Genomic DNA, 12,401 nt, shown 5'->3' on the forward strand with positions numbered 1-12,401 from the left:
CCAGCGAGCTAAGTCTCTGGTTTCGGTTTAGAGTTCTTCCAAGAACACAGCAGGGCCACCACAGTCCCAAGTGGAGTTATATCACCTTCATAATCATCCCTCCTTCCCCAGGATCCCATGTACTGAGCAACTACATTACTACTTATACAGGCCACACCAACCCATTTCATTGTGGAGAAGTGGGAATCAGGCAACCAAGTGCAGAAACCAGGCTTTTGTGAGTGATCCTGTACTTTCCTTCTCTGAGCCTCAGATACCAAGCTGGGCACCACTTGGGTCCTTCAGGATCTGATGCCCTGTTAAATACTGCTTTGGGGTCTATGACTTGCCTCTGTGAGGCTCAGAGTTTGGTCAAGAGGAAGTCCTTCCTTCCTTCCTTCCTTCTTCTCGTTCTCCAAGCCCTCAAGCAGTACTGCACATATAGTGGCTCCTTGATAAATGTTTATCAACTTACTGACACATTAGCTCCATATGCTAGAAAATGACTGACTGCTCATCAAAACTGGCAAAGCTGAACACCCACCCCCCATTTCATTAGTACAAACATATTCTGTTGGCCATGGCAGATGTTGTTAAGCCAATTACTTGAAAGCTCAGAAAAAGACATGCAGACACTACAAATACCAAATAGGTCAGAGATAACGAAGCTGCAAAACGAGCTGGAACAGGAGCATGGGTACCAGCTGCCTGGCACTGCCCGCTAACATCGCTGCGCCTGGGAGGCTAACTGCTCCTCCAGCTTCACTCACAAAGCCATGGAAGAGCTAAAAGGCAGATACAGCACATTTTCTCTCCTTCATATTTCTTAGAGTTTAAATAGTTACGTAAAAGTCTTGTGTATATATAAGACAGGAAAGTAGAAATGAAACTCTAGGTGAACTAAGAGGACTAATAGGAGGGGGAGGGGAAGGGAGAGAATACTGTGCACTTGTATGACAGTGTCCTTACATAACCCAATACCATGCGCCATGAATAGGAAACAACCAGCCGAGAGTGGCTGGGAAAGAGCTGACTATGGACATTCTTTTTATTCTATTTTGATCTGCCGTGTAACAACCATGCATATTTATAATCCATGCTCACTCTATGGTAACGTGGAATGGCTTTTTAAATAATGTGTTCTGGACAGATCAAGGCACTTGGGGTCTCAAGTACTTCAGATATCTATCACATCTTCATGTGGGTAGAGGGGGAGTCAATATTCAGAACCCTCAATTTCTGCTAATCGTGTTAGTCCCAATGCTATTAGAAACTATCCCTTGAGTACAACTGAAGGTATTAATCATCTTTTGTCCAGCCCCATCCCAACTCTCACCCTTCTCAGGCTCCAAGAATCATTCTTAGACATGCTTTTTAAAAGGCAACATGTATGGGGCTGCAGAGATGCTTCAACAGTTAAAAGCATTTGCCTCTCTTGCAGATGACCCAATTTTGGTTCCCAGCACCCACATGGTGACTTACAACTATGCATCTCTCCAAGGGATCAAATGGCTTTTTCTATAGGCACTGAGCATGCCAGAGGCACATATACATATGGGTGCAGACAAACACTCATACATGTAAACTAAACAACTAAAATGAAATAAAAGAAATCTTCTTAAAAGGCATATTTAAAAAAAAAGGGGGGGAACATATTTCCTTATCCCGAGAGTTTCTGAGAAGTCAGCCTGGGCAATCCACCCCAAAAGGCAAACATTTATGACCTTAAATATTTACCCCAGCTCTTAAGGGATCCCACAGTATGGTGGAGATGGAGTGGTTGACAGAGTCACTTACAAAAGCCTGGTCTCTGCACTTGGTTGCCTGATTCCCATGCTTGTGCCTATATAGGAGATACAGCACAAAGGTCAGAGAACAGGAAATGGTCACAATAATCAGGACCCAATCTGGAAAGGCTCTTGACAGATAGGGCTGCAAGGTAGGTCTCAAAGAGAAGGCAACGTGGCTTCCATGTGGGAAAGTTCCTGCCTTTAGTAGACTTAGGTTCTTTGTGGGATATTTCTGGAAAGCATAGTGATTATCCTGTAGTCTCACTGTGCCCAAGGGCACAAAAGTGACCCACTTTCCTCGTGAGCTCCACACTCAAGAGATTTTATTTTCTGCTTCACCAATTCACAGTAAGCCTTCTTTCATTAAATACGATCTCGTTCTAGAGCTGTGCACTGTGGTCTGTCTAGAACTCTTGACTGTCTAGACAGTTCTGTCTAGAACTGTCTTGACTCTCTCGAGGCAGTGGGTAGTAAAGCCATCAAAAGCTTAGGATGGGATCATAGCCTCTTTCCATCCACTGATAGATATTTTTGTGTTATAGATGTTATCAAGCTGTGAACATCTATACACTTGTGGAGGGTTCCCTCCCTGCTATCTGCTGTAGGTTCACTGAAAGCTGTCTCTTACCAGCCTCCTGGCACAGCCCGAGGATTCACTACGTGCTCCTCGATCAACAATGATTGACCGAAGGTGATATGCTACAAGGTCCTTGTTGCTCTTGAGGCTGACGAAATAAAGATGTCTTGCCAAGGAAGTGCTGCAGAGCCTGGCTACTCTTCCTCACTTCTCTCAAGTCTGCTCACTAAGGGCTGTTTTGTGCCACAGGTCCCTCCTTCTGGGCTGCAGGGCCTCCCTCCCACTGGCCCACCAGACATCACACAGATCTATCCTGTTCCCTCCAACATCCGGCCAGTACTGAGTAAATACCGAGTTGAGGTATGGTTCAGAAAGTATGTGGGGGGAGGAGGGAGGCTTGCTACATAGAGCTCATGGGGAGGGGGTGGTCCCACCTGCATCCTGCATCGTTAAAGGACAGTGGCAGGGTGGACAGCTGGCCCAAGGAAGACTCTGCCAGCTGAACCGGAGAGGGCAGGACCTACCAACAGCTGCATAGTTTGCAGCTGGAAGACCATACAGTTGCTCCCAGGAGTCACATTCGGCTTTTCCATTGGTCATACACCAGGCTCCTCTCTGCCTCTGTCCACCTTTCTCCTCAGGTCCTTTTCTGGGGCGTCCGAGAAATGAAGAAGGTACAGCTCCTCTCTGTGGACCGGCCCCAGGTGCTCATTGAGTGTGGAGGACGAGGGGTGAAGTCTTGCGTGATCCAGAGTTACAAGAACAACCCCAACTTCAACGTGCAGGCAGAGGCCTTTGAAGTGGTATAGCCTTCTCCTCTCTCAGCTCCTCAGCTCCCTTTCCACAGCTGGGCTCCTCTCCTTTACCCACTTGACCTAGAGAGGGGATGCTTCAATATTTCAAGGGTATACTGTCTTTGTGGGTAGCCTAACTGTAGAAAGCCAGGATTTCAGAACAAGAAAAAGTAGATATCTGTTGTTCAAATGTCTAGGTCTAGATCTTATAATAAAATCAAAGAACGCTAGAAAACTTTATCCTAGACAGGGTTCTCTGAAGCACTGATCCACACCAGCCTGGCCTGCTGCACACTCAGCTAGGTAGGCATCATGGGGGAGACCTGTCATCCTCCCTACTCAGGAAACTGAGGCAGGAGGATCCCAAGTTCAAGGCCTCACCAGGCCACAAAGAGAGTTCCAGACCAGCCTGGGCCACTTAGTGAGGCCTTATCTTAAAAATAAAAACTAAAGATAGGGCTAGGAATGTAGCTCAGTGGCAGAATGCTTGCCTAGCATGTGTCAGTCTCTAGGTTCAGTACCCATCCCCACACACACCCAAAGGAGAAGATATCAAGCATCAGGTCTAGCCCTGTCTACCAAATACAGAAGTGTTTAGAATGGGGCACAGACATTCCTGGCTTAACAAGCCCCCGTGCTGCTTCTGAAAACTGCAGGCTACATGATGCTCTGTAGAAACTCACTTTGACGGCCACATTTAAAAACATTCATTGTGTTTCTAACATCATTCACTTTCATGTGTAAAGTTATGTCTCTTGACAGCTCTGCTTTTATTTATTTCAATATTTCAACTCACACGGTTTTTAGTGAGTTGAAACTAACTATGGAAATGAAATTTTCTCTGACAACCCAGTCAACTCCATAGATACATGTTCTAAATGATCAGATATGACACTAAAACCTGTGCAGTGTCTGCAACCTTCCAGTGACTTCATGGATCCTCCTGGGGCACTGAGAAAGACAAATGTGTACAGCACTGTCCCCTCAGCACCACGACTCATGGCTTGGCCTTCATCTGTTTCACATATGAGGACTAGTTAAACTGCCACTTGAAATGAGGGTTCTTGTGGTCAGTAATGACAAAGTAAGAGGATTGAAAACATTGCTGTGGAAATGCAGGAGTCGGAGAGATTTTGCAATTTAAATCTTTTTGGAGTTTACACCTGGGGTGAATTGGTATCAGAAAATAGTCCCCACAGTTTCAGTGCTTATTTTCCTGGTTTAGGGAGACTGTCCCTAGAGTGTGGGCAAGCTGTGGAGCTACTCTGAAGTCTAGAATTTCAAAGCCAGGAAAAGGCAGACAGACACCCAGCTGTGCCTGCCTGTGGTCTGTAGGGCCAACCCACGTAGAGCCATTTTCCTTCCACCTCCCCTGCAGGAGCTGCCCGAGAATGAGCTCCTGCACCCACCGCTGAGCATCTGTGTGGTAGACTGGAGGGCTTTCGGGAGGAGCACCCTCGTGGGCACCTACACCATCAACTGCTTGAAGCAGTTTCTGTGTAAATCCAGAGAGCCCCTGGCCTTGACTTCACAGACGGACGGAGCTGGGGCCAGGCCAGGTAGGAAGTACATCCAAGTTCTGAGAGCAAAAAGGACAGTAGAGTCATAGTGCCTGTGGGTGTGGACAGTGGTATCTGCCTCAAAGACTGTCCAAGATGCTAGCTGGGCCTTTTTGATGAATTTACACCTCTGCTTGCTCTGCCATAGTTGACAAGTTATTACTTAAGAGTTATATCAGAATCAAGTCCTCTGTTGAGACATCTTTGAATATTCTTTAAGCTCTTCTCCACAGGCCCCAGTCTCTGCCATTTTTCTTGGCTTAATGCTTGGTGTAATTTTAATTTGTCCCACGTTTGGTTCTCAAGGGTTCAGTGCTGTGTTATTATGCTGCACACACACACACACACACACACACACACACACACACACACACCACAAAACCTCCATGGGAATCAGAAAAAGACATTAGACACCCCAGAGCTGGAGTCCCAGGAGATTGTGAGCCACTTGATGTGGGTTTTGGGAACCTAATTAGGTCCCCAAAGCAGTCTGCACTGCTAGCCCTCTTCCCAGCCCCTCTTGTAAACTTAAGCACATTTGATCTACACACATGATATAGTGTTGTAATGTTTTTGGTTCTTTTCACTCAATGCTACAATCTAGTATTCATCCATATTGCCATGCGCTCATTGGTTTATTATGACTATCCATTGCATCTACTGTATTTCCCTTTTTGTCCCAAATGGACTGGATTCCTGGTTTGTTTATAATTCTCTACTTTCACCAAAAACTCTGTGATAAAAGTGCCTGTGTATATTTCCCAAGGGAGGATGCTGTGTGGGAATTTCTCCAGCCTAGTTACCTAGGAGTGAAAGTGTTGGCCCCAAGGAATATGTACATAAAACTGTTTTGAATACAGACAAAGGGAGCTGTGAAGGACTGTATTGATTTACTCTACTCCTCACCACGTCTCTATTACTACATCTGAGCCCCCTCTATCTCCTTTTGCAGCATGCTCTCTAGCTCCCTCCTCTTCGCTTCCTACTATCCAGTTTTGAGTATTGCTTTGTTTGGCTATCTCGGATCTTGCTACTCTGCAGATATCTACTTCAGCTTGGGTTTCTGTGTTTAGCACTGAGTAGATACCTATGAGAGTTTGTTGGATTAACTTTGCTGTTGAAAGGCACACCCAGGGGAATGAGAACTTCAGAAGGCCTTGGTAGCCATGGAGATTCTAGACCGAGAAATGGCCATCACTGCTGAGTTGTACAATGTGAAATGCAGAGGACATTTGACAACTCTGGACAAGTGTTATGACCCTTAATGACACCAGTGACCCAGTTAGAATCTCATAGAGACCAATGATAAAACTCTGCTTTCCACTAAGCACATGGGATTATGTGCCCCATGTTTTGCCTCCTTGGGCATTCATTGACCTCTGAAACCTCAAAATCTTTGCAGATTTATTTATACTTTGAGAGAGAGAATTAATATAGAAGACCTGTGTCCTAAACCTTGACTTTCATGATCCCAGTGTTCACAGTTTCTCTAAGGGATAAATAATTAATAACTCCACTCATTGATTGACTGTTGTACATCAGATGTCATATATCATGGTTTAATTTTATCTCCCCTAGGAAAATGGGTAGGTTTTCTGTCATCCTAGAAATAAGGGAAATGAGGTTCAAAAGTGTCAAGAACTTGTCATATTTGAATCTGGTTATAACGGCTGTGTTCCCTGTCTAACCAAATGAGTTCTCATTCAGCCATTTCAGATTCACTAGCAGCAACCGAGTCTTCTGAACTCCTCAGCTCCTCCCAGGATCCCCCAACAGATCACGTCTATGTGGATGTTGAGCCACCTCCCACCATGGTACCTGACTCTGCTCAGGCCCAGACAGCCACCCTGGTCGACATCCCTGACTCCTCTCCAATGCTGGAACCTGAACACAAACCCGTAGCACAGGGACCACCAAAAGATGGACATGTCAAGGTCAGTCAGGGTAATCCTGGAGCTTACTTACCAGGCTCAGTGGAGTCTGCATTGGAAAATGTAGATAATAATCCTGTGGCCACTAGCTATGTGACCTTGAGTCAGCAACTTCACCTTTCTGGGTATCAGGTTCTTCATTTACAATGAAGATATTGATGCCCACCTCCAAGTACTGTTGGAGGATTGGAAAGTCACTGTGTATGAAATTAAAGTGTTAGTCAGATGTGACAGTAATATTTAATGGAACAGAAACTCTTCCAAAGTCATTAGCTTAGAAAGGCAAGGGTTTCTTCATCCAGGCCTGTTGCTCAAACATTTAGAGCCTCCTTTGTAACAAGGGCAGACATGACCAAGGACATGTGCCCTTTGAATTCTAAAGAGGAGAAAGAATTCCCATCCTCAGTTAAGGGGGCCTCTGGAAGGTGTTGGCTGTCATAGCACTCTTGATACCCCAATGACCTCAAAACTGAGCAGGGTTGGTCCTGGTTAGAATGTGGGGGTTTCTGAGGATGGGGAGGACCAAAGGCCACAGAACAAAAATGGTGTCAGTCTTCTGAAGTTACCAATTTAGTTGCAAACCACAAGATCATTTTAAACTTTTCCTTGGACTGTAATGGTACACTTGTGATCCCAGCATCCCGAAAGCTGAGGCAAGAGGACCACAAGTTCAAAGCCAGCTTGTGCTACATGGGAAGACATGTCTCAGAAAAAAATCTTAGGAAGATTCTTGCCCAGAAGATAGTAAAAATTGAAATGCAAAAGCAAGTATGACGTGATGATGGATATTTTCTCAGGTTGTACCTGTCACATCCTTCCTCTGTGCCCCCTCACCAGGTTCTCTTCCTTGCCCCAGCTTTGCACTCGACCCTTACGTACATCCTCAGTCTCAGAGTTTGTTAGTTTTATAAACCTGTTAGTCCAGGTTGGATATGATTTGTTGTCTTTGTATGTCCTGTCCTTGATAGAGTGTTTGGCACACAGTAGGTCCACTAGAGATTCTGGGCAGAGAAGAGATGATGGGTGTGTGGTGGGTCTTCTATAGACAACTGCCAGCATGACAACCATCTGCTCCAAATACCTCCTTTCTGAAATATGTATCTGTAGTTATTGCATATAGTTAAACCCTTCCTGCTGCCCACCACTTATGTTTTAGATGTAACTTCCTTGCACTTCTTAAATCAGAAGTGAAGCCAACTGAGGAGTTCCTACTTCATGTCACTACAACTTCCCACAGTGAGGTAGGCTAGCGTCATCAGCCTTAGTCGAGAAAACTGAGAATCACATATTTTATACTAACTGCTTAGGGATTATTAACCCAAGACAGCTGCAGCCAGTGCCCCTGTTATATGGCACTGTATGGCAGGGTCTGGTACCCATTTGTTGCATGCCTTTCTTCTCCACTGAACTCGGAGATTTTCTGGTTTTGTGGTGAAGCCTCACTGCATCCCTGAAGTCAAACACAGTGGACCACATCTTTATAACTGTTGACCGAAATAATCAATGAATCATTGAAACATTATTAAATGTTCATTTATTGAAGTAACATGGAGAACTGCTATCACAAAACCAACCTCTGTCCACTGGACACCTACATAGATTCTCCTTTGGTTAACCAGATGGCTTCTGCATGTACACGAGGCCCAACTAGTAACCTCTCTCTCCTTCCTTAGCATGATCCTAGGAAGCCTTCCCGGAGATCCACCAAAAGAAGAAGGAGGACTATAGCAGATGAATCTGCTGAAAATGTCATCGACTGGTGGTCTAAGTATTACGCCTCCATAAAGAAAGCACAGAAGGTAGAGTCTCCCTTGTGACAGTCAAGGGACTCAAGGAGAGCATGGCACCTTCTCCCTTTCTCAAGGCCACACGCCTCCATTTAAATTCCAGCACAGAGAGCCTGGGGGCTTAAACATGATCCTGTCTGCCGGTCCATTTGTATCTGGTCTACTTTCCTGGGGCTGAACTCTTACAAAAACCTCATCCTTCCTCTCTTAACAACTTAATGATTGCTCCTGAGTTAGGTGCAGAATTTCAGGCCCAACTCCTCTTTCCATGCTGGGATTTGGTCTTGGCTTGGGTTTGCATGGGTCTTATGTAACCTGTCACAGCTAATGTCAGTCCATATGTACAGCTGCCCTGTTGTGTCCAGATGACATATCTGTGGTAGTCATCTACCACTTCTAGCATTTACATTCTTCCCACCCTTTCCTCCACAATGATCCCTTAGCTTTTGATGGAGGAGTGCCATATAACTAACTGCTCCCTTACAGCTGAGCATCCAAGAACATTTGGGCATCACCCATTGAGCTTGATGGGGAAAAGACACAGAGCTGGGTGGAAAGAAAAGAAGGAGTAGGTGTGGATAGGGTTGGGTGAATCAAAACTCATATGAAATTATCAAAGCTCTGTTTTTTGCCTAGAAGACCAAGGATTGTGATAACAAGTTCCCGACTCTATGGCTGGAGCTGGTGTAAAACACAAGCTCTGTTGGAAACCCTAGAAGGCTATTCATTATAATCGGTATATACAGGATTTGACCCCTGTGTTACCTTAGGGAGGGCAGCAAGGAGAAGTTGAGTTCAACCATGGGCAGCAGCAGCAAGAGATACCACAGCACCTAAGGGCTTCAGCAGAATTCTGCAATTGTAGGGGAAGTGATCCATGTAAAAAAGATATTGACGTAGCAAATGGTAATAATTGGTGGGTTGTCAGAGCAGCCACAGGGCCTCGTGTACATGGACTGATACAAGGATGAAATCATAACACCAGAGAGCCATGGGGAGCAGGCCTGCAAATTCGGGTAACTATTCAATGACCAATTTTATTACAATTTATCAACGCCAAGTTAAAAAGAAAGGAATAATTAGTCACATGCTACCATAGCTGAGTCTGTGAGGACTCTGTAGATTAGAAAGACTATGTTTTCATCCAGGACTTCTCAAAAACACCGCTAAACACTGAACTAACAAAACGAACCCTAGCCCCTTCTTCCACCCCTTTTCCTTTTGCGAAGTGGATGCTTACACTTCCTATGAATAGTTAACCCTCTGATGTTTCTCCACTACCCTTCCCAGCCCCTGTTACCCACCCAAGGGCCCAACACATCAGTAGGTAGAGCTCATGGGCAGGGGTACTGCAGGGAAGTGTAAAATATTTGTCTTTCCTCTGGCTGTGAAGAACCTGTCCACCGAGAACAACCAATCATCTTCACATTGATGACACTTTGGTTGAGTGTACAGGTGCCTATTCGCTAGGGTTAGGGCATCCCCACTGCAGCGAGGAGTCATGTCTTCACACTGAGGCTTCATCCTAGAGGCTCCTTGGAGATTATTTTATTATTCTCAAAATGGCATTCCTGAGGTTGCAGTGAGTTGGAATAATCAAATTAGAGCTGATCGCACTCTGACTTAGTAAAGCAGACATAGCGGGGTCGGTAATCTTATTTCCTCTCTTTTTAAGGAAAAGGAGAACAACCACAAGGAGAAAAGGGCCATAGGTAAGTGGCTATTTGGGGGTACTTGGATATAGAATGGGGTCCTCATAGTAAGAAGCTATGGGAGGTGTACTATATGTCGGTTCCACTGTCCACAGAAATCACACGTTCCAAAAGTCTTGCAGAGGGCTGGAGGATAGGGCCTCCCTGGCATTCTTTGGGTTCAGTCTCATGGTACCAGAAAAGAGAGTCTTAGAGGTATTGGAGCTGAACAGATCTGTAATTCAAATTAGTTTCTGGAATTGACTGGCTCGTGTCTTGTTCAGAGCTTTCATGTGGAAGCAGCAGATAAAAAACTGAATCAGTCTGGAAGCCCAAACTGACGAGATAAATGCTAAGAGTGCTGACTGTAAAGATGTGGATCCAGGATCCAAAACTCACTTTGCAAGGATTGCTTAGATCTAGTTTGGCAGAAGCTCAACAAAATAAGCTTAGGAAGTGTCTGAAAGCTCAATTCAAGTCACAGCCTAACTACAGTAATCAAATCAAGCAGCCAAGAATGACATGGCCATGCACACACTATACCAACACACTCACACACAGAGGCAATGTGGCTGCATATCACACACACAGAAGTAATGCGGCTTCATCATACATACAGAGGTAATATGGCTACACATATCACACACCACACATGTGCATGTGCACACACACACCACACACACCACACACACACACATACACACATACACACACACCACCACATCACACATCTCTCTCTCTCTCTCCCTGTCCTTCTCCCTCTCTCTCTCTCTCACACACACACACATACACACACATACACACACACACCACCACCACATCACAATCTCTCTCTCTCTCTCTGTCTCTCTCTCTCTCCCTCTCCCTCTCCCCCCCGCCACACACGCGCGCGCGCGCACACACACACACACACACACACAGAGGCAATGCAGCTGCACATAACACATACACAGACAATGCAGCACACACAGGCAATATTAACCCCCCCCCATATACAGAGGTAATATGGCTGCACATCACACAGATACACACATACACACACACACACACACACACACACACACACACACACGAACCTGGCTCCTAATTGACATGTTTCACTTCACTTTCTTCTGTGACCAGCTGACTCCATAGCATCTCCATCATACCCATGATGAGACTGAGGTATAATGAGGTCAAGTTACCCATTTAAGGTCACACAGCTAGAAATAGTGTAGCTCAAAGTCTTTCTCCCGTCATTTTTCTTTACAGCATGCTGCTAAAAAAATTATTCAATAATGTTATTAGCATGACCTTGTATGAGACCCTTAACATATTTGAGCCTCATAATGGAACTAGATGACTCTCGAGACCTTGAGGACATTAACACATCATCAAAATTCAGGGTCTTTCCTCTGCTAGCTGGGTTGAAGAACAAATAATGTACCTTGCCAGTGCCAGGATTACTGTATTCATGCACAGACCTGGCCCAGCTAACATTTTTCTGGCCCTAGGGCAGCCATGGACATTGCATTTACATATGATTCAAACTGCAGGGCTGTATGTAGTACCCCTGCAGCTAACATCTCTGTAACAATTTCTGCCGATTATCCTTAGAGACAAAGCCAGACGAGGTAGTGCTGGATATGGAAGATGGCCCTAAAAAGAAGAAAGACAAAATGTTCAAAAAGAAACTGAAAGATGACGGAAATGATTCCATCCCAAACCTGGCTGTCTTGAAGGTCTGTGGGTCCAGGGCATCCAGGGGTGGTGTGTAGTGCTCAGCAGCAGGCTTTCTTAGTGCTGTGGTCAACTGTTGTGAGTCCTTTCTTTGAATTACTAACTCCTGCTGTCTTCATGATAGTCACTCACATGGGAAAATAAAGTCTAACGGGTGTAAGCCAAGACAATGAAGCCTGCCCATTTTCCTTCTCCTCAACTCCATATATTCAGAAAGGGTAGAACATCTGTTGTTCAGCTTCAATCTGGGAAGTAATTTACAGTATCCAACTCCTCTAGGAGCTGGACATCATCACGTGGTGTGAACCCACTCCAAATAGCAAGAGCTCTAACTAAAGTCAGCTCCATCAGACCAATCTTCACAGTGAGAGGGTATTAACTAGAGGCATGTGTATGGGTGTGAAAAATTTGAATTATAGCAATTACATATGTAGATGATCAAGTTGGATAATTTTGAGAGGATATTTGAATAAGTATTTTAATTATGTTTCTAAACCTCAAATTTAATTCTACTTTGCATTTCTAAAGTCTATATACCATTTCCCACTTGGAAAATTCATATCTGCATGCATTC

The 12,401-nt window shown here is 44.9% G+C and overlaps 1 protein-coding gene across 1 annotated transcript in view; it reads left to right on the plus strand.

Annotated features, from left to right (window-relative positions):
• Positions 1-12,401, plus strand: part of Fer1l6 (fer-1 like family member 6) — a 121,966-nt gene that overhangs the window by 73,220 nt on the left and 36,345 nt on the right. Inside the window, exons 22-28 of the mRNA XM_031359265.1 lie at positions 2,596-2,706; positions 2,988-3,149; positions 4,519-4,699; positions 6,407-6,633; positions 8,304-8,429; positions 10,093-10,129; positions 11,705-11,829. Of these exons, the coding sequence (XP_031215125.1) occupies positions 2,596-2,706; positions 2,988-3,149; positions 4,519-4,699; positions 6,407-6,633; positions 8,304-8,429; positions 10,093-10,129; positions 11,705-11,829 (969 nt within the window). The remainder of the gene's footprint in view (positions 1-2,595; positions 2,707-2,987; positions 3,150-4,518; positions 4,700-6,406; positions 6,634-8,303; positions 8,430-10,092; positions 10,130-11,704; positions 11,830-12,401) is intronic.

The sequence above is a fragment of the Mastomys coucha genome, unplaced genomic scaffold (assembly GCF_008632895.1).
Source record: "Mastomys coucha isolate ucsf_1 unplaced genomic scaffold, UCSF_Mcou_1 pScaffold7, whole genome shotgun sequence".
NCBI classification, from domain to species: Eukaryota; Metazoa; Chordata; class Mammalia; order Rodentia; family Muridae; genus Mastomys; species Mastomys coucha.